The sequence below is a fragment of the Lathamus discolor genome, chromosome 3, assembly GCF_037157495.1.
Source record: "Lathamus discolor isolate bLatDis1 chromosome 3, bLatDis1.hap1, whole genome shotgun sequence".
Classification (NCBI taxonomy): Eukaryota; Metazoa; Chordata; class Aves; order Psittaciformes; family Psittacidae; genus Lathamus; species Lathamus discolor.
The window spans coordinates 45,117,935-45,144,310 of NC_088886.1; the positions used below are offsets into that span (position 1 = coordinate 45,117,935).

The 26,376-nt window shown below is 39.4% G+C and overlaps 2 protein-coding genes across 6 annotated transcripts in view; one reads left to right on the top strand and one right to left on the bottom strand.

The window, feature by feature from the left end:
• The window catches only part of COL4A3 (collagen type IV alpha 3 chain), a 67,332-nt gene extending 49,050 nt beyond the window's left edge, over positions 1-18,282 (bottom strand). The window contains exons 1-3 of the mRNA XM_065674992.1: positions 17,614-18,282; positions 3,165-3,221; positions 435-524 (exon numbers count right to left, since the gene is read on the bottom strand). Coding sequence (XP_065531064.1) covers positions 435-524; positions 3,165-3,221; positions 17,614-17,703 — 237 coding nt within the window. The 5' untranslated portion in view covers positions 17,704-18,282. The remainder of the gene's footprint in view (positions 1-434; positions 525-3,164; positions 3,222-17,613) is intronic.
• Positions 17,158-26,376, top strand: part of COL4A4 (collagen type IV alpha 4 chain) — a 70,790-nt gene continuing 61,571 nt past the window's right edge. Inside the window, exons 1-3 of one of the 5 annotated variants that reach the window (XM_065674988.1) lie at positions 17,158-17,414; positions 22,734-22,925; positions 25,401-25,440. In XM_065674988.1, coding sequence (XP_065531060.1) covers positions 22,870-22,925; positions 25,401-25,440 — 96 coding nt within the window. In that variant the 5' untranslated portion in view covers positions 17,158-17,414; positions 22,734-22,869. Of the gene's footprint in view, positions 17,415-17,874; positions 18,041-18,224; positions 18,244-21,405; positions 21,480-22,733; positions 22,926-25,400; positions 25,441-26,376 lie in introns of those variants that run through there. The other 4 variants (XM_065674991.1, XM_065674987.1, XM_065674990.1 and 1 more) reach the window with 4 other exon arrangements.

The window sequence follows — 26,376 nt, forward strand, 5'->3', positions numbered from 1 at the left end:
GAGAAAGCAGTTGCTATGTATCTATCCAAACTGTGAGACCTGGAAGTGCTCCCCTGTGAGGAAATAGATGGAAGGCTCCCACATATGAGTGATATCCATGTAATGATCAGGTATATGCATGCAACAACCACTCTCACCAGCACTGTTTTGGACAGAAAGAAAAGCCAAGAGCAGGCTGAAAGAGGGCTAAGCAGGATGGGAGAGCAAGGCTGAAAGAAGGCAGCAAAGCTTGCCACAGCACAGTCTAGACAGAATCTGCTAGAATTGTTTCAAGCTTTACTGATAATAAGAAATTTTTCCCAGAATGAAAATGGGGAATGTACAGAACTACATGGACTCTGAAACAGGTTTTGTTTTAGTTTTGTTTCTAAAAATAGAATTCTCTAGCTAGTCATAGCTCACTATGTAGCACTGTCTCTCTGTCATACACTTACCTTTGGTCCCTGTGGCCCTGGAGGCCCTTCTGGACCAGGAAAGCCTCTATGACCAGGTGGACCTGGAATACCAGGATAGCCTTTTTCACCCTGTAAATATTAAGAGAATGAAGTTCTTAATTTATCAATGAATTCTCTTTTTGATACCTTATTTCTAAGGCATTCATTACTTTCAGTAACTCTTAACTTTGACATACCTGTCTGCTACTGTGGCAGATACATTAGCCTTGCCCATACTGACCTGTTTTTGTGGTCCTGCCTATGTGGTATAAGTATGGTTGAAGATATCAGATGACAACTGTACTCAAGATTTTGCAGAGTACAGAAGTTAATTGCCAACATGAAAAGTTTAAGAAAGCATCTGATACATACTCCTTGTTAGTAGTTCTATATTGTGTTTAGTCACTACAAGCAAAACAAATCCAAATCCATCACAGTAGCCTAATTTGTAGCTGGCAAACTTAATGGCTGCTGCTGTACAGGAAGTTCAGTTCCAAATCATCATGTAAAGAAAACACAGAAGATTAAAGCTACGCAATATAATACAGGAGGCTAAGTTACAGTGGAAGGGGCATTTTGAGTTTTTTAGTTAAATATAATGAAGATGCAAGTCTTATTTTGGTTAAAATAAATTGCTTCAAGCCTGGAAACTCACAGAAAAGGTGTTTCAGCTCTTTAGATAGCAGCAATTTAGCATGCTTAATTTTACGTCAGTGAAAAGCTGCCTATCCATGACCTTTTACATCACAACACAACAAGGAAGAGAGAGCATGGGGTTATTGATTCTCAGAGTCAATTTTCTTACTGCTTTATCAGAGGAGAGTTATACAAAAAAAGCATCCGAAATTTTGCTGTGCAGAAGTTCTGGTATCTTATTGTTTAATGTATGAGGTAGGATCCTAAAGAAGTCCCAGGGAAGCCAAATACCTTGGCTTGTCCTATCACCAATTCTTGCCCTTCAAAATCCCACAAACTGACCAGACCTTATATAGCTTTTGAATTACAAAAAAAAAAAAAAAAAGAGAAAGAAGACTATAATCACAGAATATTTTAATAGAAATCAAAATAAGAATTGCATCGCAAAGTGTCTGTGAGATCTGTATCCTAAACCGGCATAGTTTTTTGTAACAAATCGTTTATTTCATTCACCAGCGTCCCAAGAAAGGCAAATAACGATGATGTTATACCAAGACGTGCCACTGGAGGGGGTGTGGTACTAACTCACAGAAAACACAAAGAAGTCCTTGATCTTCCTCCACTGAACTTGCTACCCCCTCACTGAAGCAAGCCATGGGCTGCTCTCCAGATACAGAGCAGCACTGCGCTCTCCTGACAGTTTCACTCCCCTTCATACAGTACAGGCAATTTTATCCACAGTTTCTTCTTGACAGATCAACAAGATCAGAGGATTCTTGGGTTGGAAAGTTTCTTAACATCGAACAGTTATCAAAGCACACAGATTAATGAAGTTGTCCTGACTTTCCAATGCTGCCTGAAAAACATCAGTGTAAACAATGATTAACTGTTACCTACTAATTTCTCAGTTGCTTTAACATGGAACTGATTAAGACAAATTGTGGGTGCTCATTCTCACCAATATTTCATGGGCAGCTTATTTTTTCTAGTTTTCACCTGGTCTCAATTTCACTGGTTAAGACAAAGCCATATTAGACCAACTAAGAACATGAAAAATAAGCACGGAGATTTTACCAAAGACATAAGTATACTATCCTTTCCCACCTAAGAAAATAGGTTTTAATTATGAACATATTTACTTAGAGATAACTTCCCTCCCACACTGAAATTAAAAGCAAGACTGTCAGTGTTTTCTGTGGTGCACTATGGCATTTTTTCTTGGTAATAAATGTACAGAAGAAAAGTTGTGAGTAATTCTTTAACAGGCAGATGTGTTGAACAGCAGGACTAATCACAATCCTAAGTCTATATAAATATCTGGAATCTACAGATAAAGTTTAGTATGGCAATCGTTGTGTCCACAGGTAGCCTGAATTTCAACCATGACTGCTTCAATAACACCCCTTTCATCTGTGAATCAGTTGTTTTTCCAACTACAAGCAGGAGTTTGAAAGAATTTTTGGCATTTGCTTAATTCAGGTTAGTCTAAAAGCCACTCCGAGCCTCTGCCAAACTACTATTGGCAACAGGCAGAGCTGCGGCTCTATTACTTTTGATGGATTTGATGCTGTTCCCTCACTGCTGGCAAGGTGTTCTATCAGTCCGATGCCTACACATGTAACTTTCCTTCCGGAGCTGGAAAAGGGTGTGCAGGGGGTGGGGAGAGATGGACAAGGCCCAGAGATGGAAAGAGGGAAGCACTGAACATGACACTCTTGATGGTATTATAAAGTTTCTAACAGCAGAGCTGCTGCCAGGGTAACGGTATCTGTGGGCATTTGTTAGGAGTTTGTGAAAGAGACCTAGTGCTTCAGACAGCTGTTCTTGTATTGGTGTTCAAATGTCATGTAATGCTGTAAACAAAGTAATGCATTTTAAAAAATGAATCTAAAAATAAAAGTCTTCTTAGATAAACAGTGTCCCCAGAGTTATTTTAACAGAATTTTGTAAGGTAATGTATTCCTTTTACGATTTTCTCTATACTCTCCTGACAGAGTATCATCACATATTATCTTACTATGTCAAAACAACTACATGTTAACAATTCCCAGAATTAAGCTAATGTTAAAAGAGGAAAAATGTATTTGTTCTTACCTTATTACCTTTCATGCTATCACAAAAGCAGGGACTTTTACCTTTGCATACACAGCTCTGAAAAACAAAAAAGGCAAGCTTTATAATCAAATTGTTTTTCTCATTGTGTTGTTTGTTGTGGGGCAAATGAGGTCTCAGTGGTTTTAGTAAGGTAATTATTTCACAGATAATGAAACTTGAGAAAAAAATGTTCTCGACAGTGGAAAAGAGCTCATTATTCCTCTGTGCTGTCTTCTGAGACAGGTAAGAGCACAAATTTAATTTTGTAGTTGCAGTGAAGGCCAAGAAGCCATGCTTAACACCACCAAGGTTATAGTATCAGTATGAAGTGAAGAATCCAAGAGTTTGGGCTCACAGCACTAAACATTGATGATTCTTTAAAAAAAAATTATAGTAACAAACAAACATACTGATATTGGTTTCTATTACAATTATATTCTTTATATTTTAATCTATTAACCAAGAATTTTCTGACTTTTTGCAGCCATGTTCACCTCCTGACCCTGGCTCATGGCACCTAATACTATTACAAAGGACTCTCGATACTGTTGGTTCTTAATTCTGGAGGTTTCCTGAGCCAAGCTGTGTGACAGTTTGTGCCCTCATACACAATGTCTCCATTTGGGCAGCAAGTCCTAGGATGTAACTGCTACCAGCATGCCTGTGTCTTCAGGTGAGACTGGAGTTCAAAGCCTTCCTTGGAGGGCTGAGTGTTGAACTGTAGCATCCAAACCTCTGAACCTCTACTGATGGAATATGGCGTGGCTATCTAGGATTATCAAAAATTAATCAAGTCTGAAGAGATAATCAGGTTTTTTATTGTTCACACCTAAGTGAAAAAAACAAACTTAACAACCCAGACAAGGATAGTCAGTATGTAACTGGATTGACATGATGACTAAATTAGCTGTCTCATGCACTATGTAGTGGTGGTAGCAGGTTGCTCAGCAGAGCTGCAAAGCGTACGTGAGATGCTGGGTGAACACGGGAACACCTAACCCTTCTGTGCCCTGCCGCAGCTTTGGCTATCACGCACTCAGGACCTGTGCTAGCCCAGTCTCGCTGGGATAACTCTGCAAAGGACTTCTCTATCCTATTTCAGTGCATATTCTATTTCAGTGGAGTGGAGGAGAAGAAAAATAATCCTTTGTTAACATAAGTATTATACATACTAAAATATAATTGGTTATTTAAGCCATATATTTCATAGAAATGTGGAGTCAACTGCATTTATTGTCACTCCTTATACACTTCAGCTCTTTGGTTTTTAAGTTCTTGCTGAAAGACTTTTTCAGTTGTACTGCTGTAAAAGATAGTTATTTTTCAGTTTATCTTCCATCTTAGTATATATGTTTAACACAATGCCCACATACTATGTTATAGTTAAAGACAATAAGAAAGGGACAACTAATATGTATTGATTATGAAGGTATTTTTCTAAATTGCATAAAATTCAGAAAAGAAGAACTGTATTTATTCTTACAAGAGTAAAGCCTTTAAGATGGTACGATATGAAATTTATATTTAGATCTTGAAGACAGAATCAATTAACCCCTACAGCTGGTCATAATACAACAGCTGCACTGTTCCAAATTTATAACTTTTCCAGTGGTGTTCTCAAAAAACAGAAAACAAAAGACAGAGGAAAAAAAAAAGTTCTCCATTACATTTTAAAATGCTGAAGTCAGATTGTCATTCATTCAATTTAAATTTGCCTGTAGCAATGTGGTCAGGTAAACAATTTACAGAATTTTCTTCCCACAGGCTAGGATTAATTTCTTCTATTATTATCTTCTAAAACTGAGGTGTGTAGTATCAGCTAGCTGCCTTCATTTCTTAAACAATTTGTGGTGTTCACCTCTTTCCTTTAACTATACAAGGAAACTTAACATCTTAGTTTGGAACAAGTCACCCAATCTCCTTAGGTGCCTCTTTTAGGATGGATGAAAGATACTGCAAGTATTTGCTGTTCAGTATGGACTAGACAACTACCGTCTGTCTTTTAGGTGGCTGAGGTTAGGCGAGATGATGCCATCTATTCATTTAAAAATAGATGCAGGGGGTATTCCTCAAGTGAACAGCTGTTTAAACATTAATTTACAAAATAGAAATTAGAATCAGTTAGACTTGAAAAACTAATCCTGCAACAAATGATTGTGTCTGCCTTTGCTCTGTGGACAGATCAACAGTTGATAACTTGATGTTTCAAGCTAGACTTTTAAAGAGTTGCAAATATGAAATACTTAATTCTTTGGCATATTTAAATAAGACACTTTCTTCCCCTGATCTGACATCTAGAATTCAAATGGAAAACAAAGGTGTCGTGTAAAACAGAACCATGTGACTATGCTACCTTTACTATTATTTTAATCAATATGATTATATCACCAGAGGCACAAGAATAAACACTAGTGCAGAACTAACAACAAACAGTATCCTGATTTCTTCTTGGTAAGGTCAATCAGTTTGGCACTGGATAATCTAAATTTGCCAAGTTACATGACAATGACCTTAAACCTTTAAGCATAAATACCAGAAGATGAAATGACATATATCTCAAAATATATCTGGAATAGACTAGAAGATAATAAATTTTCTTCTTCCCTATTGAATAATGGTACCCTCCATCCTAAATAGGTGACACAGATATTGGTACATGTCTGCTAAGCAGTATAAAAATTGTAACTGTTCAGTGTTCTGCATTTCAAGGAAAGCTGCAGACACAGTATGCAACAAAAGTAGTCTTAAATTGCAGGTACTGTGTTTTCCTGCTGTACAGGGCTGGTGAATGATTCAAGCTACTGCATTCTCAATGCTACTGCATTTCAGTTTGCATCTGAAAACTGTAAAGTAACTACAAGACCTATGAGACCTTTTTACATCTCAACTCCTGAAGCAAAGACTTAGCTTGCAGAATAAGTAGGCACATATCTGAGTCCAGGGAAGGTATTGTTTACTGAGGCAAAAAATGCTTACAGTATTCCAAATTCTCTGAATTTCTCCAGTATAACTTAGAGCATATCCTGGCTGACCATCAAGAGCTTTCCTGAGAAAGAGCCATAGCTGCCTTGTCATTTTCCTAGTAACAATTATTTACCATTATAATTCTATAGACCTTTGTGGAGTTGCACCATATTTCTACCTGTAAAAGCAAAGCTAGATGCCGATTCTTTACAGTATTTGTACATAAAGCACAGTTTTCAAGACATATAGAGAAATCACCAAATGAAGTGACTCTCCTGTAACAGTATAATCTGCAGAAGACTTGATATGTGCAGATACAGAAGAAGTTTTCTTTTACAATCAAAGATAATCCAGGTGAAGTTAAATGCATAAACATGTAGAAACTTCTGATGCTACACAACTAATCAAGGTTATTTAGCTACTTAAAGAAAAAAAGCCTTTGCTCTGCAAGAAGTCAGAATGCTTCAAATGTGTTTAATTGGCCATTAGTAGCTTTCAGATCAACTTAGATCTTTTTGTGTATGCCTATCACTTTAAACTAAAGTGAAAAGACTAAATATGATTTTACATTGCACAGTCAGTTAGCTGGATAATACTAAACGTTTTGGCATATGACTTTTACATATGCTTAGATTATGCCTTTAATAAAGGAACTTTGTACTAAAAAAAAATAAATAAAAATAATCATTGCTCACACTACTGGATGTTTCCACATCACTGCAAGATGCCTGTGGCTCCTTTATCAAAGGCTCATAACAAAACAATAGTACACTGCCAGGTTATAAGGTAAGGAAATTGAATATTAGTTATTATGGCTTATTAGAGATCCTCACAATAACATCTACATAAGTAAATGCATTAATTTACTGCATACTTTTCAGTGTTGTGATTTTTATAATAATCACCTACGTTCATTTCAAATATTTAGATAGATGGCACTAGATTCTTGATCTAAAAATCAAGGCCAAAGCATAGAGCCACATCACAACCTTATAGCCTTCTATGAGGAAGTGACTAGGTGGAGGGATGATGGTAGAGCGGTAGATGTAGTTTTTCTTGATTTCAGGAAGGCATTTGATACTGTCTCCCACAGCATCCTCATAGATAAGCTAAGGAAGTGTGGGCTTGATCAAGTAGTGAGGTGGATCGAGAACTGGTTGAAAGGAAGAAGGCAGAGAGCTGTGGTCAGTGGCGCAGAATCTAGCTGGAGGTCTGTGACTAGTGGAGTCCCTCAGGGGTCGGTGCTGGGACCGGTGCTGTTTAATATTTTCATCAATGACCTGGATGAGGGAACTGAGTGCACCCTCAGCAAGTTTGCTGATGACACAAAACTGGGAGGAGTGGCTGACACAGCAGAGGACTGTGCTGCCATTCAGCGAGACCTGGACAGGCTGGAGAGTTGGGCGGGGAGAAACTTGATGAAATTTGACAAGGGCAAGTGTAGAGTCTTGCATCTGGGGAAGAACAACCCCATGTACCAGTACAGGTTGGGGGTTGACCTGCTGGAAAGTAGCGAAGGGGAAAGGGACCTGGGGGTCCTGGTGGATAGGAGGATGACCATGAGCCAGCAATGTGCTCTTGCGGCCAAGAAGGCAAATGGCATCTTAGGGTGCATTAGAAAGGGTGTGGTTAGTAGGTCAAGAGAGGTTCTCCTCCCCCTCTACTCAGCCTTGGTGAGGCCGCATCTGGAATATTGCGTCCAGTTCTGGGCCCCTCTGTTCAAGAAGGACAGGGAATTGCTTGAAGGAGTCCAGCGCAGAGCCACAAAGATGATTAAGGGAGTGGAACATCTCCCTTATGAGGAGAGGCTGAGGGAGCTGGGTCTCTTTAGCTTGGAGAAGAGGAGACTGAGGGGTGACCTCATCAATGTTTACAAATATGTAAAGGGTGGGTGTCAGGATGATGGAGCTAGGCTTTTTTCAGTGATATCCAGTGATAGGACAAGGGGCAATGGGTGTAAACTGTAACATAGGAAGTTCCACGTTAACATCAGGAAGAACTTCTTTACTGTAAGAGTGACAGAGCACTGGAACAGGTTGCCCAGGGGGGTTGTGGAGTCTCCTACACTGGAGATATTCAAGGCCCGCCTGGACAAGTTCCTGTGTGATGTACTGTAGGTTACCCTGCTCTTGCAGGGGGGTTGGACTAGATGATCTTTTGAGGTCCCTTCCAACCCTTGGGATTCTGTGATTCTGTGATTACATGATTAACAAATTAAATTAAGTCACCAATGAATGAAACAAATTTTTAAATAAAACAACAGTTTCATGGCATAATTTACAGAGGAGCTCTTTCAGAAGTGTTCTAAGAGACAGTAGTAGTATCATATGTTCTTTAAATAATTACAGCTGTACATTCGGAAGCACATTTACTGCTGTGGTTAATGTTTTGTTCAGTAGGTGCAACCTTATGTATAACACCGAATTGCCCTTCTTACACTATGGGATTGGATTAAAAGAGCTCTGTCCTCTTCCTGCCCCAACTCAGAAACTGACTCAGTTTGCTTTTCCAGATCCAGCCAATATCAAAGTAGGTCAGCTATGATTTCAAAATACAGATTCGCATTAAAAATACTGCACCCAGGACAGAGAGGCAGAAGTGTTGCTGCAGGCAACAGGTACTGTATTCTTTAAGTATGTTTCAGATGAAGATTACATCAAGACCACACAGCATGAGTAATAAAGACATTCAGATGAAAGCTGAGATGAAATTTAATGTATTCTGTAGGACTATAGTAATCTGGCGGCAGTGGGGCTTAATTTTACACTTTTGGCCTATTGGTCTTTAATTTCATGGGTGAGCTCCACTGATTCCAGAGGTATATCCAGGTTAACATAGATGAAAGATGACTGTGCAATGTAAAGAATTTTAAGATTAATTAAAAACAGTGCACGTGATATCCATTAATTACTCTGGACAGTAAAAATAGCCCAGGTGTCTTCTCTCAAGTGGATGGCCAAGCTGTCACTTTCATTCACTGGTGGTTCTAACAGCTGATCAGGCTCATTTTTTTAAATGCAAGCCTGATTTTTCATTTAAACTTGTTTTTCATTAGCATCTCACCTATCCTGCCAAATAGGTCTTTATCTTCTAACTTCAAGGACCACTAAATTAGAACTCCATCAAAACATGAAACAAGACTTATTGGGTAAGATATATTTTTGTATTTCTGTATGATGCCACTTTTGGAGTTTTTCCCCATCTTTTTGCTCATTGAAGGTATCCTGAGCAGCCTACAAATATGTAGGTCATTACAGTTCTCCTTTCTAAGTGGAAGCAAATTATCAGCTAATTTTAAATTTTCTCTAATTTCTCTTAAATTCCAATACTTATGAAAAATTATGTATCAGTCAGCCAGCTCCTTTAAGAGTCTTGATTATGGATCTTCAAGGGCTGCTGACACACTGAGATTTCTGAATTCTTCCTGAGCTGTCTCAGTGCAGAATAATCACTTTACACATTCCAGCTGTGTCTATAAACCACAACTGAGCACACAGAATAATACTGTTCACATAGCTGATGTTAATATAATGACTAAAATGACAAAGGGCTCATTTCTCTAATGTTCTCTACTACATGATTTGCATTATATCTAATAAAAGTGCGGGTAAAGTATCATGAATACAGGAAGAGGAAAGTTTTGCTTTAATGTTTATCTATACTCTAGACGTGTGTTGACATAGGCATGCTTCATAGAAGTGCGAAATGCTGAACTTTTCTGGACACTGTGGTGCTAGCTAAAGCACCTTCTGGCTTGGACAAAGTTATGGTTTTGAAAATTTACCCTAAACTGCTCATCTCGCAGGATCTGAGAGCAGAGCTGTATAGAAAAAAAGTTCCTACTGTGGAAAAGGCATATAAGGAAAATCTTTTTCTGAGTGTGATGCACCTGTGTTAGGATGCTTAGCTAGACTTAGGACAGTCAGTAATTCTATCTAGACACGGTCAGTAGATACGTGACCCTGGCAGCATATTCCTCATGTTGCACAACTGTAAATCACCATGTAGCATACAAGATACAGGAGAATGAAGTCCCCTCACTCCAAAACACTGCTATCAAAACAAAATACCAGTCTCACAATTGCAATCTGTATACTACAAGTTTTTCATGCATTCTAAGCATCAAACATGAATTCATTAAAATTATCAAAGACCACGAAGAACTTTGTGTTTTTTCAGTGACTGCTGGACCAGTAAAACAAAACCAAATTATTAAGCCTTCAATAAGTATAGACAACATAGAGCAGAAATAGGAGATGATGCGATGAAGGAAAATATGTCAGTTCCCAAACCCTGAAACATTGTGTAGTCACTTGTGAACTGGAAGGCAGCCAGACATTCCTACCTTAGAAGACTCCTGTTAACAGCCACGTGTGCTATCAGAATTCACAGCATTTTGCCTACCAGCTGAATACCTAGCTCTTGACAAAAATTATTTCATTTTGACTTTGCATTATAAACAAATACACCTTTAACTAATGAACAACTTGGTCAATAATGTCTAATGTAGGGTGACTGGATCTCAAAGGACACAATGGAAGGCAACTGTTACGCTACAGGCAGTGGCGTTGTTGAAAAAGCTCCATTAAACACTTGTAATGGGAACCTTGCTCAGGGAATAGCTACTGAATCAATATCCCTCCTTAGTGACACAGGCCTTACATTACTGATAATGTGCTGCTTTCAGTGTGAAGTGCAGAAGAGAAGTCCTAAGTATTTCTGATCATAGGGAAAAAAGTCTGTAACACTTCACAAAAGCAGTATTTTGTATCTAACTTCCAGGTACACAATTTGTGATCACACAATGTGAACACACAACATGTGTCTATGTGAACTTCATGAGAATTTCTTTACTTTATATCCCTAATTTTAAACTGTCAGGACATCTTTTGGAAGTATTTGCAAACCAACTATGATAAATGACTGGTATGGAGAAACAGAAGAAGCTGCTGCAGATGAACATTTAAACAACTTTCTATTATTCCAAGGGAACATGTGAATGAAAACCTTATTTCAGAGACTAAAACAAGTTTAAAAATCCCTGAGGTTTTAAAGCAAAAACCTGTTCAGGAAATTGGTATAGTAACAATTTTGTAGTGTTAGAAAAATCTCTTCATTATAGCTATTTATATTTATCACAATAAAAAACCTAAGATAAACCTTTAGTAAAACACTGCAAGTCAGATGGAGGGAAAAGAAAAAGAAAAGAATTTCTGGTATCTCTTGGCTATGTTAAAATGGAATAAATTATGTCCTAAACCCAACCCCAAACCCCCATAAACAACAAAAATAACCCAACCAAATTACCCCCCCAACACATACAAAATCAAAACACACCACCCTACAGTTCCTTTTTTTGTTATATTGTATAGAACAAGACAACAATATTTGTATATTTACTTTACAGTATATCTTTCTTGCTGTGAATGAGCCTGTTTATATGCAAGTTCCAAGAAACTACCATAACATAGCTGTTCATACTATTCTCACGAAAGCACACCATTCTGTCATCATGCTCACAGTTCCACAACTTCCATGGTGCCAACCATATTCTTCCGCAAGCAGATAGAGTATAATTAATTACATGGACCTTCTCCCTTCTCTCCAACTCACTGACAAAGATTTAGGAAGTGAGAGAACTGTAGGCCTTAACAATCTTCACTTTGCCTGCATGTTGTCATCATTGTGTTAATATAAAACAGGTAAAATGTTGTAATTCAGAAAAAAATCTAACACCTTTAGTTTTCCCGAACTCAAATTGTTTGTGAGCTCTGTAGTGATACCACTAACTCCTGTGTTGTAGAAGCTGCCTAAAATTACTCAATGTCTATGTAAGAAGTGCTGGCACGCTGTGAGCAGATCTGGGAAACTCTAAGTTGAGGCTCTCGATTACATTTCTGTTTTCAGGGGATTTAAAATTGCATTTGGTCTATAAAGGGAAAATACAGAATTACCCCCTCTTTTAAAGACAGAGAATGATGTTTTTCTTTCATCTGCTAAACCACAGAAAACTTTGACATATATTTAAAATGACCAATATCTTGCTCTACAAACAATCTCACTAGGGTGGAAGTCACTGTGCTGAGGACTATCAGAAACTGGACCAAACTGTTCATGATATAATAAGATGGGTAATATCTCAAAAAGGCAGACCCATAAATCCCATCTCTGTGGGTTTCTTCTCCTGACCTTGAACAGGACATGGGGACAACAGAAAAAAAACATTTCTCTTTTCCACAAGGAAAAAAAAAATAAATAATAGATTAGGTAATTCAGGCCACAGAATTTTGTGTAGCTAACTCGAAAGGGTATTTAATCAACTTATTCATCCGTGTTCTTCCTTCCTAACAGACAGTCATCTTAAAAGAGCAATCTAATAACAAAGAATACACATAATTTAAGTAGTGAATATTTGCTAACCTACCATAATATAATTAGCATCACATCACACAGTTGTATTTCACCCCAGCTGTTGAGTGTGGGAATGGTATTCACTATAGTTGCTGTCTCCTCAGGCCTGTGTATTTGTATATTCATAAAATTCCTGGTGTGCATCTTCTGTTAAGTGGTGCAAACAGCACTGAAAGCAACAGGAGCTTGTTCAGAGAAAGCTTATTGCATATGCTTTGATTTCTCCTTTTCTGAAAGGTGATTTCACAGATTTTTAATTTTTTTTTTAAGAAAAGGAAAAAAGAAAGGTTACTTTTTCTTGCAGCTTCCTCCAAAATGATTTGTGGAAAAATGTAAAATAAAGCCACAGTTAAAAAGCCTTCACTGAACTAGGCCAAATGGAAAACCTGTAAATTTGAGACTTGTGCCCTATCACAAAACTACTAAGTTAAAAAAAACCCAAACAACTATAAATAATGAAAATACAATTAAAAACATACCAGCTATGGCAAAAGGGAACTTTTTCAGTGTGTGTATGAGAGACTGGGGCTGTAAACAGTTAAGAAGAAAAAAGCCTTTTTGTATTTCACCTTCCTCCTAGGCTCCTGTAACCCATGCCAACATACTAAGCCTTCTAGTATTACTTTGTTAGGCAGTAGGGTGAGAATGTGACAGTAAAACAGATGACCGGACATCCCATGCTAGTTGCACTTAATAGCAAAGTATTTTGTTTCAAATACATGTTACGATAAATTGGCTCTAGGTATTACAGAACAGATCTAGCATAGATCTAGAAATAAAATGCTGTTACATAGATATGAAATGCAAGGCAATGAAGGAAGAACCAGTGTCTCCCTGGCTGCTTTGATTATTTTAACATTATTCAGCCAGCAAAATAACTTGTATTAGAGAGCTTTGCTTAAATGTGTTCTTACCTTTTAGATTTGCTAGAAAAAGGACATACATCAACTGTCAGCTGTTTTACAGGTGTTTCCTAAGATAAGCTAAGGAAGCTCATCTCTTTTCAGCTGTATGATGCACCATGCATATAAGCACACTTAACATTTTTTGGCCATCGGAGCAAGCCTCCACATGGTATGAAAGAGCAGAATTCCATAAATTTTGATGCGCAAATATTAGGGCAACTCTGCTACTTTCTGTTAAACCTCTTGGCCCAGTAGGAAAATCATTGCTCTGCAGCACTCTGACATTGGCCTGTTTCTCTGTGGAGATGACAGAGGAATTACAACTAATTATAGAGGCAATCAGAATCAGAACAGTCCAGTATAAATTGGGCCCAATTATCAGAGTAACACCCCCACTAGCTTCAGAGCTGGGATCATATTAACCAAATCAAAGGGAGCACTTCACAAAGGACTTGTTTTTCTAACACACACAGTGAACTCTCTTTTGTATATTCAGGTGCACATCTTCTCAGCTGCCTCATGCGACAAAGAACCTGGGAGCTTCCAAAGGCCAGCAGAGAAGGAACATTCTCACTGTGACTCACCTGTGTCCCTCCAACATTTTGATTCCTAGTTAAACAAAGCGATTCAGCCTAGATTCCATTCTTACCAGGCCTGGAGATGGTCATGGCTAAGTTAAAACGCTGCATTTTTCCTTACAGAGCTAGCTATTAAGACCTATTTGTGACAACAGTATAGTTTACTGCATGAAGAAGAGAAGACTAGTTTATAAATATTTGCATGCAAATTCTAACATTTGTAAAATATGAAATTAATTGGAAAACATGAACATTTGCATCTAGTCACCATGAGAAGGAGGATGCAAAAAAAGATATTTCCAAGTTTTATAGCCATAGAGTTTGCTACCTCTTCTCCTCTACCAGCAACACAAGATGAAAATATGAAAAAGTAATGATGGAAGCATCTAGAGGATATAGAGCACTTAATTTTATCCTGTGTATAAAATATTGCAATTGTACTACAATGCAAATTGAAATATGGTAGTTACAGGAGGTTCAGCTAACTTGCAATCAAGTAATCCTGCTCAAGTAGAAACTCTCTTTTATCCTGTTCTGAACATGTGCTAACACGATGCCATCATAAAAATGATCAATGCCACTAAGAAGTAGTATTGATTCAGCAAACATGAACTTGACCAAGGTATTTTTCTTATTAGTGTCATTTGAAACAGCAGATTTCAAGAAATATTTTTAGATTTGTGTTTAATTTCAAGACACACAAGAAGTACATGGATGGTATCCCAAGAAAGCACACAGGAGTATTAATTGGATTGTATGCGTTCATCAAGACAGTACCAGTTCCAGGTACTGTTAAACAAAATGAAACAATGAGAAAGCAAACATTTATTTTTTTTTTCTGAAAGAAAAAGAATAATAAAAAAATATGATGAATGAGAAGGATCTTATTCCCTGCAGAAACATCTTGATTTTTTTTTAAATTATGATTCTTCTTCTAAAGTATTTAAATGAACACTGGAAAAATCCAAAGAATTATAACATCAGTATCTGGAGTGAAGGAATACATCAAGCAAGCTGAAAAGCCTTCGACATGGGAAGATGCTACTTCTGCTGAGTTTTCAGAAGATGTGATTAGAGCATGCCAGTGGCCAAGAATGCAGATAACAATACTCCCTAGCAGGTGCCAGAAAGTTCAGCCTCCTAAGGGCAGAGAAGTCTGGTCTCTGTGAAGGGCTGTGAGGACCAAAATTTCTTGTATAAACAGCAGAAGGTACAAATTAATAATTTTATTTTTTTCAGGAATAAACTACATCTTAAAAGACATACACTTAAAACTTTTCTATGAGAAAACATTTGTTAACTTAGGCAAACAGCAAAAACATTTCTTGCTGGTCAGATATAAATTTATTTTCATACGAAAGTCCATTCTTTGCAATGCACAGTCCAGCCAAGATGCAATGATTTAGTCATCAATCATTTCATGTCAATTATCGTTACCCACTAATATTTATTTAGTTTAGATAAAAATGAGAAAAATCTGCTAGACTCTTTTGAAAATAACAGCATTTTTATAGAAGAATAGAATTACATTTAAATTTTAAACTGAATTATCTGTTGCAAATCTAGTTTAAACTAATCTCAGACATTTGAGATCCGCTGAATTTTCAGAGCACCACTGAATTGATTCATGTTCAAACTCTGCCTAAACAGCAAGATTTCTGTAGAAGACACCTGTTACCATCACAAATCCTGTTTTTAAGACCTAAGCATAAATGAGGATCTAGTAGTGACAATGCTCTAGAAAACTGGTATCTGGGAGCTTTGTGATTTATCTTAAGCAGAAAGCCTGCTAGTGAAATAAAGTACATGAGTCTGCTCTAGAAATCCTATTGAAGTTGCTAAAAAAGTGGTGGGTGGCATGGTCTATAGCGAGGCATCCCTGCCCATGGCAGGGGGGTTGGATCTAAACGATGTTAAGGTCCTTTCCAACCCTAACTATTCTATGATTCTAAATGCTTTATTGGGCCATACATGGGGTCTTACTTGTTAATACTCCTCCTTTTCCCTTCCTTTGCAGATGAAAACATAAGCCAGGATGGCAAGATCGACAGGGCCAGACTAGAGGCTTAGAAAAAGTGCGTGTGTGTTGTGGGAGGGAGGGTAGGCGTTCCTGGTGCACAGCCTGTGCTTGAGAAGCATATATGATGATGTGCAACATCAGGGGCAATGGATGGGGAGGTACCAGCAGAGGAAGAGTGGAATAAATAACAGCAAAATGAGTAGAAGAGAGGCAGATCTTGAGTTCATTTATCTTCCACATCTTGCTTTAGAGTAAGGATCAGATTTAGTCAGCCTGAAACAACTCTGCAGAAAATATGTACTTTGCAAATAGATCTGTTTCCTCTGTTCTACATAAGAACCATGAGGTATTTTAATTCCATTACAAATAAAACAAGTAGATCTTTGTTAAATGGCTAAACTTGACTGCAAGTTAGAGTGCCATGAAAGAAAACATGTTCAGTGCTAGGTGCTTAACCCGAAATGGGTGTGCGAAGGAGCTGTAATATTTGAGAAGAAACATTACTAATTAGTCTGCTTCAGAGTATTACAGCAGAATGTGTCTCTATTTTAGCGATAACAAAGTAGGTGGTAAGGTTTTTTCCTTATAAGGGTCAACTGCAAAATGTTTTGATACACAGTAAAGGATTTTGATGTACTGGGTTAGAGCTTTACACACACATGCAAGGAGAAAGTAACACTGTTGACCATTACTCGTGAATCAGAACTCGAAACTAACTGAAACTGGAAGTTTCCCGTGTTTGATGTCTGTCCAAACTTTACTGAAAGTGGCAGTTTCCTACGTGGTTACTGTCAGAAATGTTGAGAGCTACACTGACCCATTCACCCGCACAACTGACTGCTCTTTACCCAGTTCGGAATGTACAGTCTAAACGTTATAACCAGACAGAGGAGACAGGAACGGCAGAGACTACAGTACGATCTAGAAGTATTTATCTACCAAACGGTGATGCACGCTCATCATTAAACCTGAAAGACAAACTGTAAATTGGGTTCGTAACGAAGTCCAGACGGTAAGTGTTTCTCTGCCGGTCGGTTTATCTCAAACACCACCCACACCCAGCACCGGTATGTCCTCGCCGTCCGCACACACCGCCTCCCGCGGAGTGACGCTCTGCCCGCGGCTCAGGCATCCGCGGCGGCTTCCCCGGCCAGTGGCTGGGCTCAGCCCCGCTCCCCTCACTGGAGCCCTGCCCTTCGCTGACAGCACGCGGTGCTTCTCCTTCGCACCTGAGACCCGCGGCGGCGAAGCGCCCCGTCCAGGGGCCGCCCCGTCCGGACTCATCCCCGCCTGGCAGCGGCGCAGGGGTAACGGGACCTCACCGCCGAGCGAGCGCACCGCGCCGCGCCCGGTTGCCGTGTACCTGAGGCGGGTGAGGCACATCATTTTAAACAGCAGGAATTCACCTCGTCTTTCTCACAAGCTGCCAGCGCCGGAATGCAGTGCGCTGGCAGAAGCGGGAGAGCAGCTAGGCCCCGCTCTGCCCCAGCTGACTGCAGTAGCCGCGGGGCACCCCGCCACCCCGGGACACCCCGCCAGCGCCTCCGCCCCGCCGCCCCGCGTTCACTCACCTCAGCTGCCGCGGCGCGGCCCAGCCAGAGCAGGGCAAGTAGCAGCAGAAACGGCGGCGCCAGGTGGCCGGGGCAGTCCCTGCCGGCCATCCCCGCGCCCAGCGCTGCCTGCGCGGCGTTCCGCGGAGCTCGGCCCGGGGCGCTGGGACTCTGTCCCCCGCCCGCCCGCGGCTTTTGGCCTGGGGGCTGCTGCTTCGCACCCTCCTCGGCTCTCCCAGCCACCTGGGGTGGGGATAGACGCTGGGGATGGCCGGGGCGGGGCCGGCTGGGCCACCCCCCTCCTCCCCTCTCCTCTTCTCTCCTGTCCTGAACTCTTGCTCTGTGCGTCTTTTTCCTCGGGCAACGCCGGCAGCCGCTGTCCGTCCGTCCGTCCTCAGTGGGTGTGGAGTGAGAGAGGAGCCGGGGGCTTTCCCGCCTGGGAGCGGAGGTGAGCGCCGCGGAGGGGCAGCCCCGGGCGGCCGTATCTGGCGCTCATGACGGGCCGTCCCGCCTGGCCTCGGCGCCTGCCGGGGCCGGGCAGCTCGCTGAGGGGCCAGCCCCGTCCCGGGACAGCTGGAGGTGTCCCAGGTTACTGGGCTGTCTCCGTCCTGCGCTTGCTTCTGCCGCGTCGCCGTGACCGCGAAGGCGCAGGTAGTGGGCGCCTTCCGAGAGGCCGCGGGGCTGCGCGGTGGGAGCTGGCACCCGTCCGGGCCAGCCACGGACACCGGCGAAGACAGGGCATGGCCTGGGCCCGCCCGAAGCGGGGTCATCTGCAGCGCCCCGGCGGGAGAGGGGGCAGGTTAAACCGGGGAGGGAGCGAGGCGGCACCGGGGAAAGGCGGCGGCAGCCAGGGCTCCCCGGGCCCTCAGCGCCATCCCGCCTCTGCCCGGGACGCGCCCGGGCACTGGCAAGAGTGTTTCCAGTAGCGCTCTCCATCAAGTGTTTCTTGATGAGACCGCAGAGACCAAGATGTCCCAGAAGGGACAAAGTGCTGTCCACTACATAAATGTAAATCAGTGAGAAATGTTTCTGCCCGGGCTTTCCACATAGCTCAGCATGATATAAAAGTCTTGTGAATGAAAGTGTGATTTGCAAATTGTTGGCAGTATGTAAAGTTTAGCGCATTTATGTTACTGACAAAGGCACTGCGTGGTCGAGGTAACACCGCGCCAAATAAAGTGCTGTTCTGAGATGGTGCAAACTTAAAAAGTATGTTGGCCGGTCTGGCCTCAGGGATCTTACCTTATCTGCAGGGTTTGTGAGTTCAGGACAGGAAATCCTGCGTTACAGGTTTCTATTAAGCACTAGAAGCGATACAGAAAAAACAACAATATATAATAATATATGTATATAATTCTATCCAGGACTACTCATGTGGTACAGACCTAAAGCCTTTTGTGGGTATAAAGCTAACTACAGAACTTTGTAAAACAGCTTGTCTTACAGGCATGAGAGTAGTGCTGGGTCTCTACTAGTTTAGTACTAGCAACAGGAACACATCTCTGGAAGAGCAGAGCAATATGTTCGGTATCAAAGATCCTGTACATCATCACAGACGTTATCACCTCAAGTATCAGTGAGAGAAAGCTGGGATAGACAGCAATATACAAAGGGTGGAAAATATCCCGTTTTCAAGCCAGATTGATCGTGACTATGTAGAATAGTGTCTTAGGGTTACTGTTCAACTGATGGATTTTATTTGTCAGATTCCTAAACCTGTTGACTATAACAGTGCTATGTTTTTTACACAGGAAGACTGTAATGGAGACAAAAATGAGGTCTACAGTTGTGTATAAGCCATAGCACCTATAAATTACAAGTACCTAAATACATCACTGAAATCTAACATTAGAAGAACTGGAGATAGACAGAAGGTAGCAGACACTCATTTACACAAAAGTGAAAACAAAAGGTGCAGGGTTCTGTGAGAAAAGGTCAGAGGAAGCAAGACTACAGTGGAAGAGAGTGGTCAGTCCTCAGAAATAATTCAAATTTAGATGCAGAATTAAAAATTACTCTCAGTAAAGAAGACAGAACTTAAAAGGAGAGCTCTTGAATACTAGGCCAAAAAAATATTGAAAGAAAGCAGGCAGACCACTGTTAGGAGACAGAATGAATTAGTGAATGAACAGCTAGTGAATGAACTACTTCTGTAATAGAAATATATTGAGTCAGTTTCAAATGATGAAAACTCTGTACAGAAATTTGAAAATAAAAAGAAGTCATCAAGCTCAAAACAAATACCAGAAAATGCTAACAAGGGGGATGCCACAGAAAGGCACAACATCTTTTAAAATAAGACCTCTTTGAGCCCAGTGCTACCTGTTTCACTGACCTTAAGCAGCTGGCTGCTATGTAGTACAGCCCAAGCTGATAGCAGTTAGGTGTTTTACAGTTAAGAAACAGCAAGTAACGTTGCATTATAAGACAATCACTTAAAAGCATATATGCCTTTAATGTGAGTTTCTAGGACAGATACATGACTTCACAGTAACATAGAGGTAGAATAAAAGTAAGATCAGCCACTGATATTCTCTCTCCTGCTCGTTATTACCATAATTGATGGCATTCATCCAAAAAAAGTCTATGAGATGCAGACTGTGTTGCTGATACTGTTGCAGTCTGTAATGCTTCAGAGAGCTACAAACTTAAGAGAGATGTCTTACCTGACACAACAGCTGGCAAGGCGGGCTTATGTCAAAAAGTGTACCTCCAGCTACCTGTAGAGGTACTTTAAAAAAAAAAGAAGAAAATTCCAAACAACCCCCGCAGAAACAAACAAAAACAAAACCAAACAAAAACTCCCACCCAAAGCCAACCAAAACCCAAACAACCACCCAAAACAAAACAAAAAAACCCACAGAAAAGCCCCCAACACACCCCAAATAAACAAATAAAACCCAACCAAACAAACAAAAGAACTCCCAAAAAAACCACAAACCAAAAGAAACCATTAGTGCATGAACAACAGAGAGGTCAACCTTAATACTAGAAAGCAGTTGAAAGCTGCAACATTGAAGTTCAGCTTTTTGCACTAATTGCTATTTAATTATTTTAGCTTTAATTTTATTTCCTTGGTACGCTATGGTAAAACAAGGATAACAATGTTTTCTCTTTTTATAAATAAGTAATACTTTTATGGGAAACATTACTGTTCTATGAATTTAATATAAAGTGCAGAGTTTCATAAGACACTGTAAAAGAAAAAGATAATGGCTTAAGGAAAAGGATGAAAAGAGTGTGGAATATGTCCATCATGTATGAGGCAGAAGTCCTGTGGAAAACAATATATATATTCTTGTAATGAAACTGATTATCCTAATCATATGCATAAAAGAACTACATTAAAATTGAGTACACAGCCCTATTTTTTATTACTGAACTTCTGAATTCTTGACTTTGAGACTTCAGTGGCCTTGTTATGCATTATGTTGGTTTCTTTAGATGAACTGAGAATATAGTTGGGTCTGCTCTGTTCTTTTTTTTTCAACTCGATAACTGTAGCTGTGTCTCTGCCTCAAACTATGGCTCCTGTCCTGTAGTCTTATCAGAATCCCTAAGAATGAAATCGTCTTCCTTCATGTCTAGAAACCAAACATTTAGGTTATGTTATATTGCCATCTTTTACCCCTCTGGCTTTTGAGGATTTTATGAGCTAAGGTTTGGTGATGCTTGTCTATTCCTTTTATTCCTTTGGTGGTATTGAGTGTGTTATTATTTTATTATTAGGAGTATTGGGTTTTTTTTCTTTTCTCTTTTTCTCTCTTTTTCTTTTTTGACAGATGGGGAACTAGGGCACAGAAAGAGACTAAGAATTTGGCAGACTATGGAGTACTGTACAGTACATGTGGGGTGTGATCTTGCAGCATGGATTGGCTGCCCTGAGGGTATTTATTTTTTAGTCAGTACACAGTAGCTTACAAGGTCTCTTCTTCAGACTGCAGGATATGAATATCCTCTGCATACGTATAGAATTCACTATTATTTCTAGATTAGTTCTGGTTAGAAATGTACTACACTGTCTAAATAACAGAAAACAAGACAGTAATGTTCCAGGAACTGTATACTCATTTGCTTTACAAAGAAAAGATAGCTGGTTTTTGAACAGCTATCAGAGAGCAGGGAGGTCATGTCTTTGCTCCCTTCTCAGTAACTGATTGTCTTTGCTTAGGCAGGAAAGTAAAGAAAGTTCTTCTTCAAAGAACTTCTCCAAAGAAAGTGAACCCCTGTCAGTTCACTCTAGTTAGTGTTCAGTGTCCTCAAAATTAACCTCCCCACATTTGGAGAAAAAATAAAATCCTGTGATAATCTGTGCTAGCCTGGGAAAAGTCCCTTAAGCCCTCAGTTTGAAATAACCAGTGTGAATCATTTGCTAGATACGCCTTATTCCAAAGGATTACACCTCTTTTCTTATTTGGGAGATGTAAAAGTTTGCACAGGAGCAGGCCATTTCTCTGGATTTGTGAAGCTTTGAGCTTACACAAGGTTTTGTGCACCACGTTTGTTCACAAAACTCCATAAGTACTATTGGACCCAAGTCAGAGGTCACAGATGCACTGTGTAGTAAATTTATGTATGCAAAATTCGACTGGCTGGGATTGTAGAGGCCTCTGGTCAGTCTTATGCTTAGGGCTTCCAGCTTGCTAAATCCTGGCAAAAGCTGTGGAAAAATGTTCTAAAAATAAAGCTAAAAAATTCTAGGTAACATTTCCAATGATTGTCATCTATCCATGCATATGGGTAGAAATCTTGAGCTGAAAATACATATGGCTTATTCTGCATTCAGAGTAGTCCTCCTTTGCTCAGATGTACACATAGACACTTGTTCAGTGCCGTTTGCAGAAGATGCTTCTAAGTATCTAATAATGCGAGATGCAATTTGTTGATTATTTCAAACACCAAATAAAGACTATCTTTTTTCTAGGCTGAAATCTTGTACCCTTTTATGTTTATCTGTAATTTCATATATAGTCCCCTTGAAATAATTGGATTGCTGATAAAATGTGGCCTGAATAGGAGTAATATAATGTGGTGCCAACGTAAATCAGCGCAGTGTGACATATGTAAATGGTTAAGACATATTTTGGTTATCCACTAAGAATTCATGTTTGTACATCAGATGTATCTCTTAATATAAACAGGTTCAGAGGGGAAAACAACAACAGTATGGAACAGTGTTTATAGACCATACACAAACAGAAGGAAAGAGAAGACCTGCTGTTTAAAAAAAATCAAAGAAAGAAAAGTGCTGCACATACAGATCCTCAATCAGCGTGAATGGCATTAACAAAGGATTCGTTTGAATGGATTAAGTGGCTTTTCACAGCTGCCTGGTGAGTTTTACAGGTCACTAAATTTTTTAACTAGAGTCACTGAGATATATTCTTAGCTATCAATTTAACAGTAGCAAGAAATAACCAGTTAATTTGTAGCCTGTCATAAATTTGATAAACCTGTATGATAATTTATTGTATTTGATTATGATTGTTGGTCTATATGTTTATACCATTTAAATTGCAGGTACTACACTATTTAATTAGGAACAAAGAGGAACTAAAATTGAGTCTGTTTTAAGAGGAAAAATATTCCTATGTTCTAGTGCTGAACATATTTGGAGAAGAAGAATATTGACCAACCGAACCTGAATGCCTGTCCCACAATAATTTTGAGGACGAGGGACAATTATTAAAAAGCATGAAGAAAACTTTTAGAGACTGTGATGGAAATGACTGCTAGCAGCTATGGCAGGAGTTCTTTCTAGAGGAAAATGATCCTTAGGAATAGATTATGCTGCCCAGAATTTTGAGTGTGGTGTGTGGGATCTTTTTGATAATGTCTTCTAGGAAATACCAGTTATTTTCCTTCTTCAAGCACTGGGGTCTTGAGGAATGTGAAATTATGCTTTTCTAGCTGGGAATCTGGCCCAGAAAATTTACTTTGTTGAACCTGACACCCTCACTGCTTGGCGGTCTTCTATTGTGCTAATATGCCTGAGCTCTCTCCAGTATCTTTTTCACGTCCATTTGGTTTGTGCAAAGCTAGGCTGCTTGTTAGTCAGGTGTTCCCTGAAGTAGCAGCCTTCAATCCCAACCCTCTCTCCAAGGTTGCTGCTTTTGTTTTCTTCTGCATTATTCGTTAATGTCTTACCTCTAAGAGTATTGTGTTGGTTTGAGTATTTAGGCAATGTCTGTATAGCTTCAGCAGGGAGGGATTTTGAACTGACAGAGAACAACCTGGCAAACCTATGCCTGCCGTAAGTGACTGGAAAAAAGGAAGACTGTGCATCAAGAACAGCATCATCAAATTTCCATTTCAGTTGTGCAATGGCTTCATAAGAACTTTGCATTTTCTTAAATGAAAAATAACTCACACCTGGCCAACGCTGACATGAGAAAATATATTTACAGAGACCGTCTGAAAAAATGGCCTTAAATCAGTAACAATAAAAGAACAAACCTATGTTATTTCCTGCTACCTGCTTGAAGTGTTCCTGTGAAATTAAATCCTTTCTACACAAACTTATTTGATGATTAAAGGCTGAACTACTGGGATGCACATAACTCCTCCACCATTTAGTGTTGTAACTGATCATCTGGCAATCTTCCATTGTTTAATCAGTCTTTTGTTTCTCATTTGGCGAGAGACAGTATGAGCTTCTGTCGTCAGTTCTCCAATTATTTTGATAAATATTTTGTTTCTGTAAAATTTGTGTATTCGGAAAAAGTAGCTGGCAAAATAGGTTTAAAAAGTGTATAGAGTAAATGTACATAAACTGGTAAGTTAAACTTGTCAGTATTGAATTTATCAACATATATATGTTATATAATTTGCAGTTTGAATCTGTAAACAATTATTAATAGTCAGGGAGAGTAATCGTGGGTTTGCTGGCACAGTTCTCCATACTCCAAAGAGTTGACCATGTGGATAACAAATCAAAACCAGAAGTTGATCTCTATAGGACTTTGGAAAAGTTACTAAATACTTCAGTATTTGCAGGGTTGGAGTAATTTTGATACAGGCTTCACTACACCTTGGAGAATAACACACAGTAGTCTATATGTTATTGCCGTATATAATGTATCATTTCATATAACAAGTGACACTTTAGTTCTCATTAATGATAATGTTCGTATAAAAATTAATAATAGTGCTTATTTCCTGTATTGCTGCAGAGACGTGGGGCTACCTTCTTGTATTAACTTAGCCTATTTATTTTTATTTTTGCATGTAGAAATAATAAAAGACATGATTTCAACTTTATAATCCATCACTTGCAATGGTTAGCATGGAGCTTGGCTTCCCCAGCAGCTGCTCTGGAATCATGGGACTATTTTGAGTGCTGCTTTGCTCCCTGCCTTTTCTCACTCTGTCTCTGAGAAAAAGAAAACAGGACCAGCTAACTCATTTTGGGGCAGATGCAGATCGTCTCTGTCACTGCTCAATCTTCACCCCATGGTGTCCATGGAGAAATTTTTCTGTAATGGTTCCTCTCTAGCCATTCCTAATTGTGGGACTGGAAGTAGGTTATCAGGGGGAAGTTACAAGAGCTTTTACATAGTCTTAGTCACGCCTATCTGTTTGTATTTAGTCTTTGCTCACAAATACAAGAAGATAAATACATAGCGTGTTCTGACCGTTCCCTCATGGTGCATACCGCTTCTAAATATATTCTTTTAACTATATAATTGCAACCCCAAATGGGACTTAATCATGTGTACACAGTTCTCACTTTTTAGAGGCAACATTCTTGTGAATGTTGGAGGTTGCAAATTTAGTTTTAATTTAGCTTATTCCTTCTTTTAAATCAGGTGGCTGCTAGTTGTTTTTTCAGCACAAGAAATTGATGGGGTAAGTGACATTCATATTTACTTTAAACAGGTGATCAATAGGATCATATGGTTCAAATAAGTAGGACTGTATACATCAAGATCATGTATAGTTCTGTGGCAAAACTGTGACATTTCTTTCAGTATTTTTGCAGTTCTAACTTTCTATTTCAGTTGCTCAGCTTAACTATTTTACAATTTTCTCCTTTGGTTCTTCTAGATTTTAACTCTAGAATCTTTAAATGCATTGGAAAGCTGCAGTTAAAAAAACCCTGTCTTATGCACTGAATGGCTCCTTTCTCACAAAGTTCGCTTCAGTGGCTCTGCATTATAGCATGTATCAAACTCTAGCTTTCAAGCCCTTTTCTGTACATTAGCCTCGATCGTCAATTGGCCTCCTGATGTAAATTCCCATCTCTCTAAAGCCAAAATTTCAGATAATATAGGCTCAATATCTACTTTATTTTCCTCTCTGTACTGTCCTCCATACTAACCTTATATTTGCAATACCCTCAGTGGAACTTCTTTCAAGTCCATCCTCTTAGTTTCTTTCAAGTATTTAAAAGCTATTTTTTGTCATTTCCCCCAGAGTAATTCCTTTTTAGTTAACTGTTGAAAATGGAAATATTTTTTTTTAGATGAATGTGTTCAATTAGAACAAAGGGTAACAGCTTACATGTTATTATAAACTTGCATTCCACTGACATTCCAGTAGAGGCAAGTTTTCAATAACTACGTGAGAGACTAGTGTGGAGTAGATTAGTAATTTCATGAGAAATCCAGTCTGTGAGAAAGACTATCACACCCTCTTGCTCGGAGCTTTGGGAATACCAGATATTCTTAAAATACTATAGATAGAAAGAACAGAATTTTTGCTCCTTATCTAGTATTTGTCAGTGTTTTCTCCTTGAAAAACTGCAGTATTAACCTGTAGTGTTCCGCTGGCTATTAAAACCAG